The 13850-nt window shown below is 47.5% G+C and overlaps 1 protein-coding gene across 5 annotated transcripts in view; it reads right to left on the bottom strand.

Moving 5' to 3' along the window:
- Slc4a8 (solute carrier family 4 member 8) overlaps positions 1 to 13850 on the bottom strand; it is an 80240-nt gene that overhangs the window by 40869 nt on the left and 25521 nt on the right. For all 5 annotated transcript variants that reach the window (XM_016000440.3, XM_076556856.1, XM_076556858.1 and 2 more), the window contains 7 exons: positions 12927 to 13087; positions 5967 to 6155; positions 5032 to 5123; positions 3809 to 3966; positions 2984 to 3071; positions 1820 to 1966; positions 967 to 1067 (listed from right to left, as the gene is read on the bottom strand). In XM_016000440.3, the coding sequence (XP_015855926.1) occupies positions 967 to 1067; positions 1820 to 1966; positions 2984 to 3071; positions 3809 to 3966; positions 5032 to 5123; positions 5967 to 6155; positions 12927 to 13087 (936 nt within the window). The remainder of the gene's footprint in view (positions 1 to 966; positions 1068 to 1819; positions 1967 to 2983; positions 3072 to 3808; positions 3967 to 5031; positions 5124 to 5966; positions 6156 to 12926; positions 13088 to 13850) is intronic.

The raw sequence follows: 13850 nt of genomic DNA, 5'->3' as shown, positions 1-13850 counted from the left end.
AATGAAACAAAAACACCTGAGCTTCCAGAAAAGAGATGACATGAGAATCATCTCCGCAATGCGTCCAGCCCTGAGGACTCCACCCACTGGCTCCTCTTAGACAAAACACAACATCTAGAACCAGTCCCAGCCTCTCCCACACCAGTGCCTCATGTCATCCTCTTAATCTCTCTCCTACCTGGGAAGTGAACTTCCTAGTCTGTGGACTAGTTACCTTCACCTACCATAAAGGACCTCTGCCTTGGACAACTGTCTCTAAAATACCAGCCTGAACTGTAGGTTTCCCCTCACGGACACCTCATGTAATACCCATCCTCCTGCCCTCAGCGAGTTTCTCATCCTAAAATGACGACCCAGCATTTACTCATCCCTTGTTTATTCATTCCATGCTGCACATAGGTACCATGCTGAAAGTATTCATTCATCAGATGGTGTGTGTCTACTTGACACTGGGCACTGTGCTGAGTGCCAGGACACAATGCAGTATTTGACTTTTTGGAGTCAAGAGTCTAGCAGGACACCACACACACACACACACACACACACACACACACACACACACACACACACACGGAGTAATAATGAAGCATGATACGGGCTGTAATGAAGGGGAGGTAAGAGGGGAGTTTAAGATCAGTACTGTAGAAGTATGTCATTTTAGCCACAGAGAATACTAGAAGGCTTTCCAGAGGAACTGGCATCTAAGTAGAGAGAAAGGATGAGCGGGCAACACCAGGAAATGAGGAAGGGGAAGGGGCTGTGTTCACATCAGAGGAAACAACATCTAGAACAGACTGGAGGACAGGCAGAACATAATAAATGGTTTAAAAAACCCGAATGAATGAATACAATATTAGACACACCCGTACTATGTACAGTAGACGTCCCATCTGAAAGTCAACCACAGACAAGGGTGCCTCATTCCTTAACACGGGGGCTGCCAGGGAGCAGCGTCTCAGAACTTACCGCCCCGTCCGTTCAAGCTCTGGCCCGCTGTGGCCCCCGTGTGGCTCTGGTTCTACGTGGCAGATGTTTCCATTTGGAACCCCGGGCATCTTCCTTTTCTCCTGTTGACAAAAGACCACAGAGCGGGTCAAGCCAGCGTCTGTCTGTCTTTGCTCTTCTCCTATGTCCAAAAGTCAAAAAATGTTCCAATGTTCGTGGCTCCCAAATGTATTCTGATTTGACACAGCTGGCTTTCATGGGGGTGGGAGGTGTGTGTGTTTACACATGGAAAACAACTTCCTCAACAGAACTTTCCAGAAATAAGATAGGACCTGCATCCCAGTTTCAAATCTGCGTCCCTATAATCTCACCGTCCTTTAAAATCTTACCCTAGAAGATCAGTTAATTCTGTAGAGATAAGAGCACAGGGTGGGGGATGGGAGAGGGAGGTCTGAGAAGGCCAAATTTACATGGCTGGAAATGGCTGGCCTCATCTGTACATACAGGAGCTCTCTTCCCATTCTCAGTATGTCAGAGAACCATCTGGAAGCCTATTTGCTCTTTCATTATGCCGTGTTTTTCTCACTTGATTATCTTGTATTTAATGTACTTCTAAGAAATAGTTTCCCTCTCCCCTCTGACATTCTCTATCAGTCCTCCCCAAGTTTGACTAAACATCCTCCCCCAGTTAACAATGACGTCTCATCACATCCGAGCCTACCTGTTATTGTAGGCTAATCTTTCATTCCTAGTCTGGCATTCAAGAACTCCCAAACAGGGACATGTCTCGGTACATTCAGCACAAACACATAACATAACTTTGCTTGTCTGTGGAAGGAACAGCACCCACCAATAGCTTAGATGCATACGTTACCTGGGAAGGGACATTTTTGGGTGGCTCAATTCTAATGGACGGGTCCCACTCCCCCGGAGGGAGTACGGTCACCTGGTCCAGGAACTCGTCAATCCCGGCCAGGAGGTCATCTCGCTCCTTTGCTTTATAAGCCACATCATGAAAGATCTACAGGAGGGAAAAAAACTTAGGAAAACTCAAAATTATTTTATTTACAACACTCTCCAATGAATAGTGATAAATGGACCCAGCCTCTTGGTTTTTATCTCTGGCGTGGACATCTAAGACATAAAACTTAGTGCTTAAAGAAGTACATGGATTTTAAAAGGAACCTAAAGCACTGTATGGAAGCGTATGTGCCTGTGAAGCCAAGCACACCAAAGTCTACGGCAGGAGGATCACCGCAAGTGGAAGGCCAAGCTGGGTTACAGAGTGAGATCCTGTCAAGGAGACAAGACACAACTCTAAAGTCATTCTATCATCTCCACAGGAGAAAGAGCAAGACACACAGAAATTGTTAGTCATGTTTGAAACTAGACGGACTTACTAATGAAGGTCTTCTGTGAAAGAAGCAGAGAGAGATCATAAACTCAGCCCACGCTTCTTGCCTTGGAAACCCCACTGTCCAGCAGTCCTCACCAGGTCCAGAACAATGGTGTGGGCAGACACTTCCGCCTGACACCGCCCGAGAACACATCCTGACCTCATGCAAACCATTCTCCTTTCCAAGGAACAGGAGCATTTCTTTATGCAAATAACTTCACTGTATTTAATTCACCATATTCTCTAGAAAGGGAACTCAGGCTTCATGAGTTACATTAAATATGAGTCTACACATTCTACTTGGCAATAATAATTCTCCCAGAAAATGATTTCTCTGCTTTAAAAGAGTAAAGTGGCCATAGTGGTACATGCTTATAATCCCAGCACTGGGTGTTCAAGGCCAACCTGGGCTACATGTTAAGAACCTGTCTATAAATAAACAAACAAGAGATGGCACAGCCAGGAAAGTCTCCAGAGGGTGTGGTTTGTTCTTGAATGGCTCTCAGAAAAGTTCTCGGAACGCTTCCCAGCAGACACTGTGACAGTCATTATTTTATCCCCAACAACACACACAGTTTCTGCAACAGAGTAAATGCTCAATATTTAGGAGATGAGTGAATAGAAGGCAGAAGTGGCGTGTACCTCATCCGTCATGATGGTGGCCATGGATCTGCCAATCTCATGGTACTGCTGACCTTTTCCTACTGGACCCAGTAAGATAAACAAAAATCTGCCAAAACACGCAAAAAAGAGGGAGTTACATAAATAAAGACAGAGAAGTGACATCTTATCCACTCTAAACAGCATCTCTCCCCCCACCACCACCACAATAAGAGCATGTACTAACATGCAGCAGGACATCACTGTGCTATGGCCAAGCAGCATTCGGAGCTATTTATACATCATTCAATGATGTGGCTGCTGGATTTCTTAGAGTTACCATAGACACGATTCCTAGCTATAGAAAGATGTCTTTTCAAAACACTACAGCGTTGTGTAAATTCCAGGTTATCTAATTCCCGTTCATTGTTCTAATAAGAAAATGATAGGGAAAGGGAAGGATAAGAAGTAGAAATGACCAAGCCCCAGAGAGGAGCCTGAATTGTGTTCTGGACATCTGAGCACTCTCTATAATTAGTGGGGCTCTGAATCACCTCGTAACCACCTCAGGGCACACAAACAGGCAAGCCCTGCCAGCGCTGTGGAAAGACATCAGTACCTTTGCCTAGAAACAGTTCCCTGGATACTGCTCTCTCAAACTGGGAAAGGGAGACCGAGGCCTCCCGGCGTGACAGGCCACTGGTCCCTGCTGGACTTCACTGTTCACTAGGCTCCTTTTCCAAGGCCAGCAGTACTCCACAGTCACAGCCCCCACCCCTAGTCCCACCCCCACCCCGCTTTCATAGCCCTCTCCAAACAGCCAGCCCTAGCTTCCGGCACCAGGGCTGGCCGACATCTCCGAGTCACCTTGTGGGGATGGGCACTTCTGTCAGGCCCGAGAGAAGCACAGCCGGAGAGAGCCTCACAAAGGCCACGATGGGCCGGTCCAGAGTGTCCACCTCTCCAACCAGGACATTGGAGGCCTCTGCCCCAGTGGGGATTTTTTTCATGAAATGAAGGTCCACCTGAAAGTGCACAAGGGCATCAACCTCAGTGCCAGTCACGTCCTCCCACCTTACAGTGCAGCGCCACCCAGGGTTACAGAGGGTCTCATTGCTTTATTTGATCTCGACAGAAACCCTGAATGGAGGCATCAGTCCCACTACTTAAAAACAAAGGGGTAAAAAAGCAATTAGTATTCAGGGAGGGAAAGCTGACTAGAACTAGAGCGCACAGAATACAGATATATATTTATTCATAATTTATATCACATATAAATTATATATAATTTAGTGTGTGTCTTTTGTTTTTCTTTTCTTTTCTTTTCTTTTTTTTCTTTTTTTTTTTTTGGTTTTTCAAGACAGGGTTTCTCTGTGTAGACCAGGCTGGCCTCGAACTCACAGAGATCTGCTTGGCTCTGCCTCCTAAGTGCTGGGATTAAAGGCATACGCCGCCACCGCCTGATGTGTGTGTCTACATATGCTGCAGCCCATGTGTGGAAGCCGGAGAACACCTTGTGAGAGTCAGTTCCGCCTTGCACTGTGTGGGTTTCTGGATGGAATTCAGATCATTCAGCAGCAACACCTTTATCCACTGCGCCACCTCAAGAATCAAAGTTTAAATCCACCATGCTCTTCAGAGAGGCGGTGCCTCAGAAGCTCTGGGTCATGTTATTTCTCTTTTCAAATACCTGACTAGTTCATCAATACAGCAGTCACAGCCCCCAAGAAGAGTCTGAAACACTGGGAGCTTTAGGAGGCAGCTGCATACTTGAAGAGGAGATGAAACCGCAGAGCATCAGATACCAAAAAGCAACTCACGAAGGGGAGTGGGGTGGTGGTGAGTGAAGCCTCGGGAGTAGTCTGTCTTCACTACGCTGGACCTGGAAGGACAGGCTGAGGAGCCTCACCTCCCCAGCTGTGTGTGCGAAGCACTAACAAGATGGCATCCCTTCCCACAGAAGCCGCGCTGGTCTTGGGGAAAAGATCATGAAACATCAGCGCTCACCAGATCCCAGAAAGAGTCGGAAGACACTGGGCTCCGCTACAGACAACCTTAGCCTAGAAGCCAGCTTGCCACGGCTCCCTCACCTTGCTTAGATCCACAGGACTGTGTTCACAACTCACTCCATTTTTCACCTCCAGATTCGTAGTTGGAGCAGACTGAGGAGAAACAGTCTGACCTATTTTGGAGAAAGTCAAACAGAACCACTAAGGACTTGCCTTTCCCCTCTGACACAGATGGTCATCAGACCCAGCTTGTGACTTCTAGAGGTTGGCAGGTCTACAAAGCAGGGTCCACTCACACCTGTCTCCACACTCAGTGCTAAGAGGAAGGTGATCCTCCTTCATCTTCCTCCACTTCCACTGGAGGCAGTGACCCTTAACCCCAGTGCATGAGGACCTCTACAGTTGGCCAGCAAAGGTCTGCACTCGATTTAGTAAATGAGGAGATAATACAGAGGAGGCCTTGCCCAGCCACAGCAAGAGAGGCCATTAGCAGCTGGAAGACTTTGCAACCCACCTGTGCCTGGGAACAGGCTTTGGACATAAGTTAACTCACAGAAACCCCATTATAAATGGAAGGAAGGTCCTGTCATTACTTATTTAAGTAAGTTGTGAAGAGCTTTAAGAGATTGTCCAGGGCCATATACTCTCCAGGTGGTAGGCCAAAAGCACAGGCCTGACCACACTATGGTATTTTGTGTCTAAGCAAAGACTTTCATTTAGTTAGAAAAGGCTGCAACTCAACTTCTCTGGCCCCAGATCATGATTAATGTGGACATTCTCCCCAAAGCTACACCCTCTCTGAAAGCATGCGGGGAACATATCCCTCATCTTGGAGATCTACTTGGAATGCTTTCCAAGCACACAAGGGAGAGACGGCACCGTTTCCCAGCTGCCCGGCTTACTACCGTCCAAAAGTTCAGGGGTCTGCGTGTCACGGCCTCTACCCTCTAGTAACTGCATCTCCAACTAGTCCCCACACGTGTGGTCAATAAAGAGAAACAGACGCAAATCCGTACCGTCTCTATCCATAGAATGTGGGTCAGATTGCTTCTTGCCCACCTCAGCGAAGGAGCGGACGATGGGGATGAGGTTGTTCCTCCTCCTCTCGTTCTGATGGTGGTGCTTCTTAAGAAGGGCCTCCCGCACTTTCACCCTCATACTGTCGTTCAGGTCGCTGAACAGTTCTTGCTGGTCCAGGATCAGGTCTGGAAAGCAAGCATGCACAGCACCATTCAAATTGAGCTCAGGAACCTCGGGGGGAATGGCATCAGGTGGCTGGGGAAGGGGCAACAGACAGAGGCAAGCTGCTCTACTAGGGTCACCAAGGTGGTCTCAGCTTCCTGTCTGGAAGAGCGTTTGGTTTCTGTAGCTGTGAAACACTGTCCTTTGTTTATTTAACAATGAGAACACATCTTTTAGAGATGGGGCGTCACTATGCTATGTAGGCTGGTCATGAATTCCTGAGCTAATGTGACCCTTCTGCAAAACTAGGGCTTATAGGAGCTGGAGAGATGGCCCAGAGGATAAGAATACTGGATACTCTTACAGAGGACCTGGGTTCAATTCCCAGCACCCACACGGTGGCTCTCAGCCATCTGTATTCCAGTTCTAGGAGATCCAACACCCCCTTATAGTCCCCAAGGGCATACACATGCAATCAAAGTACTCATATATATAAAATAAAATTAATTAATTAAAAAAAATTTAAGGTAGGACTTACATGGTGACATATGTCATTATACTTAGCTTAAATCATTGCTTTGGGGAACAAAGCCTATTGAGTATTTAATACATACCTAGAACTATATACCATGAGCTTTACATCTGTTATCTATACAATACACACTAAAATTGAAAAAGTGGGATATTTTTATGACAATTTTTTTCTATTTTTAAAATGTATTTATTTTTATCTTTGTGTGCATGCGTGCGTGCGTGAGTACGTGTGTATGTGTGTGTGTGTGTGTGCGCGCGCGCGCGAGTGCCACATGTGCAGGTGCCCATGGAGACTGGAAGAGAGTTATCAGATCCCCTGAGGCTGGAGTTACAAGTGGCCAAACTGGAGTCCTCTGAAAGAGCCACAAATACTCCTAACTTCTGAGTCAGAGTGTTCTTCCAAATAAGGAAACCAAGGGACGATTGTTACAGATGTCCCCAAACTCTCACACCTGCTAAGTGGGGGAGCAAGGGTTCATATCCAGGACTGGCTGACTCAAAAGCCCACAATTACCCTCTAATTCTATTGTTCCTCCACCCAAGAACTCAGCCCTGATGCAGCTGTCAGGGATGCTGCAGCTGTGAGCTCCAGCAGCTATCTGAAAGTGGAGCCCGAAAGAAAAGTTAAATTGGAGCTGGAGAGGCGTCAGTGGTCAAGAGCATGCGCTGCTCTTCCAGAGAGTACAGATGCAGGCAAAACACACAGATATGAAATGGAATAATAAGTTTAAAAAGTGCATTTAAATTAACTAACTGCTCACTGAAGGCAATTACCAGCACTTAAACTATCAAAGCCCAGTGACTGGGGAGGACAGTTACTTGTTTCTGTCAGCAGGACTCTAGATACATGTCTAGCTTCAGACCCTACACTTCCTTCCTAGCTCCATTATTCTTGACCCATCTGACCTCGGGATTACATGAACACCCTCTACTCTGTCTCCCCATCTACAGAGAGGTACAGCGCCAAAGTCTCCACACCCCCGGGAAGGCTGTCACTGCAGCAGCTAGCTTCAAGCAGTTGGTCTTCCTGCCTGTACTTCCTAAGTGATGGGGCCACAGGTATGAACAGTCAATAAGTGATGGGGCCACAGGTATGAACAGTCAATAAGTGATGGGGCCACAGGTGTGAACAGTCAATAAGTGATGGGGCCACAGGTGTGAACAGTCAATAAGTGATGGGGCCACAGGTGTGAACAGTCAATAAGTCCTGGGCCACAGGTGTGAACAGTCAATAAGTGCTGGGACCACAGGTATGAACAGTGAGTAAGTCCTGGGACCATGGGTGTGAACAGTCAATAAGTCCTGGGACCACAGGTGTGAACAGTCAACAAGTCCTGGGGCCACAGGTGTGAACAGTCAATAAGTCCTGGGACCACAGGTGTGAACAGTCAACAAGTCCTGGGGCCACAGGTGTGAACAGTCAATAAGTGCTGGGGCCACAGGTGTGAACAGTCAATAAGTGCTGGGAACACAGGTGTGAATAGTCAACAAGTCCTGGGGCCACAGGTGTGAACAGTCAATAAGTGCTGGGGCCACAGGTGTGAACAGTCAATAAGTGCTGGGAACACAGGTGTGAATAGTCAACAAGTCCTGGGGCCACAGGTATGAACAGTCAATAAGTCCTGGGGCCACAGGTGTGAACAGTCAATAAGTGCTGGGACCATAGGTGTGAACAGTGAGTAAGTCCTGGGACCATAGGTGTGAACAGTAAGTGCTGGGATCACAGGTGTGAACAGTCAATAAGTCCTGGGACCACAGGTGTGAACAGTAAGTGCTGGGATTACAGGTGTGAACAGTCACAACCAGGTTCCTGCATATTTAGCCTTTATAATGATTGATTTCTTCCCTCTTATTACACTCATGCTTCTGGATCCTTCATCTTAAAAGGAAAAAAAATTCTAACCAGGCCCCTTCTTCTATGTAGTGTTTTTCACTTTTCTCTTCCCACTAAAAATTCTCAAAAGAAGAAAAATCATAATTCAAGAATGACCTGCAGTTCCCACTGGGTGTCAAAGGACCATGGAAAATCATTTCTGCTCTGGGCCTTTAGGAACACAGCCCTACCTGTAACTCATTTCAGATTGCTGGCTTCCAAGTGTATTGTTTGATTGGTTTTATTTTGAGATGAGATCTTGCTATAGGCTGGTCTTGAACTTGTCTACTTGCCTTAACCTCTGAGAGTTGGGAATACAGGCAGGAGCCACCACATATGTGGCCATGTGTCCCAGCAGTCCTGGCAGGCTAACAGACTCGGCGGTCTTATCTGGTTCTCATCTCACCTGCTATGGGCACTCCTGAGCCTCAGTCTCCAAGGATGACACTCTCTGTCCACCTACTTACAGCCCCTGCCGACCTCATTCTCAACTGCCCTTAAGCACCAAACGCCTATGAACCGATGACCAAAAACTACACTTCAGATCTACCTCAAGAGTCACATCAAAGCTCCAGTCACCTACAGACATCATCTGGATGTCCTCACACCCTAAGACTCAGCAAGCACAAAACGAAACGCATCCTCTTCCCACCCACCAGACCTGCTGATGTTCTAGGCATCCAGCCATAAGCCAGAATCCTAACACTCTTCCCTTTTTACCCAACCAGACACCAAGTCATCCCCATCAACTCTCCCTCCTCAGCTGCACTGGGAACCACCTCTTGCTGTGCCACCCACTGAAGAAACTCTGGTCTACAGGAGGGTGGCAAGCACGGCTCTGGCAGGCCTTCTCATTCCCTCAGCCTTGCCAGAGATCATTACATCACCTCCCTGAAGCTAGCCACCACGGTCTACTCCCTGATTTCACCACTTCTTCCTCCCGAGGCTGACTACCAAGGTCCAGCTATCAACGTACTGAAATCCAGCAATCAAAAGCCCCCTTTGGCTCACCTAATTAACATGCCTATTAAAATTAAACACCTCTGGCGGTTTCTCAGAAAATTAGGAATCGAACTACCTCAAGACCCAGCCATCCCACTCTTGGGCATATACCCAAGGAATGATGATTCATACCACAAAGATACATGCTCAGCTATGTTCATAGCAGCACTATTTGTAATAGCCAGAACCTGGAAACAACCTAGATGCCCATCAACAGAAGAATGGATGAAAAAAATGTGGTACATATACACAATGGAGTACTACTCAGCAGAGAAAAACAATGAAAGCATGAAATTTGCAGACAAATGGATGGAACTAGAAAAAATCATCCTGAGTGAGGTAACCCAAACCCAGAAAGACAGTTATGGTATGTACTCACTCATTGGTGGATTCTAGATATAAAATAAAGAACAATCAGACCACAACCCATAGAACCATAGAGGCTATATATATAGCATGGAGGTCCCTAGGACGACTGTGGCATATAATAAATTTCAGTTTTACTCAATTATTAAAAAAAAAAATAGCCAAATGAATGGAAACACATGACCTATGAACCAAAGGCTGAGGGGCTCCCAGCTGGATCAGGCCCTCTGAATAGGTGAGACAGTTGATTGGCTTGATCTGTTTGGGAGGCAACTAGGCAGTGGGACCAAGTCCTGTGCTCATTGCATGAGTTGGCTGTTTGAAACCTGGAACTTATGCAGGGACACTTGGCTTAGTCTGGGAGGAAGGGACTGGACCTCCCTGGACTGAGTCTACCAAGTTGATCACAGTCCTCGGGGGAGGACTTGTCCTGGAGGAGGTGGGAATGGAGGGTGGGCTGGGGGTAAGGGGAGGGGGTGGGAGGGGGGAGAATAGGGGAACCCATGGCTGATATGTAGAACTGAATGGTATTGTAAAATAAAAAATATATATCACAAAAAAAATAAGCCACAATAAAGACAGATATTACACAGAGAAAAAAAAAAGAAAAAAAAAATTAAACACCTCATCCTAACACAGGGTTTCCCATTTTACCTTTATAAACCAACATTTGCCTATGGGCCACATGTGTCTCCTCTCTATCCAGAGGTGGCCTCTGTCCCTCGGGGACAAATACCCCTGCCTTTCCCTTGTCCCTTCCCCTTCTCCCTCACCCCATCTCCTACACCACCCTACCCTAGCCCATCGTAACCCAGACCCCCCCTCTTCTCCTCCTAAAATCACACCTGCAAGGTCATTTGCTGCTGTTTTCTGCCTGAGTCAGAGAGCAGCCACAGTAACTTTTCTTCCCCACTTAAGAAAGGTTCTCTCCGTGGAAACAGGTGTTTGGATGTGGTCTGGGAGGCAACCCCACCCCCACCCCATGCGGGGTCTCCTTCCCCCACATTGCAGGCACCGCCTCACCTGGTCTGATCCAGTGGCCTGGTTCACTCTCCCTTCACCCTCCATCATCTTCCTCACAGCTAATTTGACCAGGCACTACCCTGCTGAGACATCTGCAGGATCCCCTCATTGTTATAACGCCACTAACTCCCCGGGGTTCCTCCACCAAAAAACAGGCCACAAATGTTCTTGGGAACCTTCATGGGCATTTAGACACAGAGCTAGAAGTCAGTGAAATACAGATGTGACCCGGCCGGAACACAGTCCAAGAATGGAGATGTGTGAAGAAAGATGTCTGAATGCTTGTGAGAAAACTCCAAGAAACCAAGACAAGAGTTTTGTGACCTCAGTTTCTTCAAAAACACGGAACTGCTCTTGGACTGTGCTTTCGTGCCCCTTCTGGGTGTACCGGATAGAGTTTACTTCAGATTATTCATTACGACTGGCTGTTGTTATCTGTTAGCCTCCACAGAAAAGCACGTTTTTGCCACATGCCACACCGCTCACCCGCTGCACTGCCCTCGGTATAAACTGTACAAATCGTCTGATGTTCATTTGGGCTCCATTCTCCCAGGTTCCACTGCCTCTAGAGCAGCAAACAGGACCGTGACACGGAACTCACTTTTTTTTTTAAATGTCCACTTTCTCTACAGTTGGTGGTACATCTGGAGCACCACCTTCCAAAGGAGTCAACACAGGAGTACATCAGTACTGACCTCGGCCCCCAGACCCCCAAAGGTCCTTAGAGAGGCATAATAGATACTTGGAATGGAGAAATCTTTACTCTGTCCAATAGAACAGAGTCAGGGGGCTAGAGAGATGGCTCAGAGGTTAAGAGCACCGACTGCTCTTCCAGAGGACCTGAGTTCAATTCCCAGCAACCACATGGTGGCTCACAACCATCTGTAATGAGATCTGGTGCCCTCTTCTGGCCTGCAGGCAGAACACTGTGTATATATATAATAAATAAATAAATCTATTAAAAAAAAAAAAAAAGAACAGAGTCAGTCTGAGGGGAAAGGTCCAAACGCAGCCAGGTACTCTCCAATGCGGCTCCCCACACACGGTATCTCAATATCCGTTCACATCAGATCCAGCAGACAGGTTTCCCTATATGCTGTGCTGGAGCATGGGAATGCTAGAGCTCACTTTCCTGCATATCTGTTCTAGATGATGCATTTTGTACTTTTAAATCTTTAATTTTCTTCTTCAAGTTATTATTGTTGTTGTTGCAATTATTAGTGTGTGTGTGATGAAGGTGTGCACCGTGGCGTGCTCATGAGTGTGTGTGTGTGTGTGTGTGTGTGTGTGTGTGTGTGTGGTGAAGGCATGCGCCGTGGCGTGCTCATGAGTGTGTGTGTGTGGTGAAGGTGTGCACCGTGGCGTGCTCATGAGTGTGTGTGTGTGTGTGTGTGTGTGTGTGTGTGTGTGATGAAGGTATGCACCATGGCGTGCTCATGAGTGTGTGTGTGTGTGTGTGTGTGTGTGTGTGTGTGTGTGTGTGGTGAAGGCGTGCACCGTGGCGTGCTCATGAGTGTGTGTGTGTGTGTGTGTGTGGTGAAGGCGTGCGCCATGGCGTGCTCATGAGTGTGTGTGTGTGTGTGTGTGTGTGTGTGTGTGTGTGTGTATGTGTGTGTGTGTGGTGAAGGCGTGCACCGTGGCGTGCTCATGAGTGTGTGTGTGTGTGTGTGTGTGTGGTGAAGGCGTGCCCTGTGGCGTGCTCATGGAGGACAGAGGACGACTCCCATCAGTTCTTCCAGCCTGGGTTCCGGGGTGGAACCCAGCTTGCCCAGCGAATGCTTTTACCCACTGAGCCGTCTCAACCGCCCTTCAGTTTTCTTTCTTTCTGGCTTTGTTGTTCTGCTCTGTTTTGCTTACGATAAAGAATCACTGTGTAGGGCAGACCTCAAACCTGTCATTCCCCTGCTTCAGCCCTTCCAACTTCCGGATTACCTGGACGCTTGCCTCCCTGCTTCTGAGTTCACACAGAACGCCCCTGCCCTGTGTGCAGCCTCACCTGAGATCTCTTCTATGCTGCTAGCGCGCATGTCCAGGAGGACAGTGCCGTTGATGAGACAACTCCTCAGCTCGAACAGGCTGTGCAGGGAGAGCGTCGCCACGTAAGGCTTGCTCCAGCGCTCTCCCCCATCTTCCACGTCCTCCTCAAACTTCAGCCACCTGCAGACAAGGACGAGACACCACAGACATAAAGTGGGTTTCTCAAGAGGGCAGAACTCTGAATGACACAGAGGCGACTGCACCCTGGTCTAAGTCCAGACACGAAGAACTGGAAAAGAAGCTGTGGCTTGGGGCCAATCCGATCCCACCCCAGTGCCAATCTGATCCCACCCCAGTGCCAATCCGATCCCACCCCAGTGCCAATCTGATCCCACCCCAACCCTTTTTATTTGGTTCGGTTTGGTTTTTCAAGACAGAGTTTCTTTGTGTAACAACCCTGGTTGTCCTAGAACTTGCACTGTAGACCAGGCTAGCCTTGGACTCATCTGCCTCTGCCTCCTGAGCGCTGGGATTAAAGGCGTGCCCCACCAATGCCCAGCCCCAACCCCATTTTTATTTAAAGACAAATCTAAAATTACAAATACGTGTATGTGTAAGACCCCAAAAATATTCCTTGCTTTATCCTTGTGGCAGCAGGGACTGAAGGTAACTGTCACGGTCTTCCTTTTGCTTATCTTTATTTTCTAATTGTCTATAATAAGCATGACTTTTAAATAAAAATCTAATCTATATCATCTGGACACATTGACAAACCACATTAATAAAACAATAACATTTTTATCAGTGCTCTTTATGACTTCAGAAATCCACAAAGACAGAATCATAAAAGACTGCCTTTCACTTGGCATCAGGCCAGCGGGCCTGTGTAATTCTCGCGTCCACGGAAAATGTCCACCGTAGCACAAGCATCAACGCCACACCA

Source organism: Peromyscus maniculatus, chromosome 20, assembly GCF_049852395.1.
Source record: "Peromyscus maniculatus bairdii isolate BWxNUB_F1_BW_parent chromosome 20, HU_Pman_BW_mat_3.1, whole genome shotgun sequence".
NCBI classification, from domain to species: Eukaryota; Metazoa; Chordata; class Mammalia; order Rodentia; family Cricetidae; genus Peromyscus; species Peromyscus maniculatus.
The sequence above is the reverse complement of the archived record's forward strand: the minus strand, read 5'-3'. Positions and strand labels throughout refer to the sequence as shown.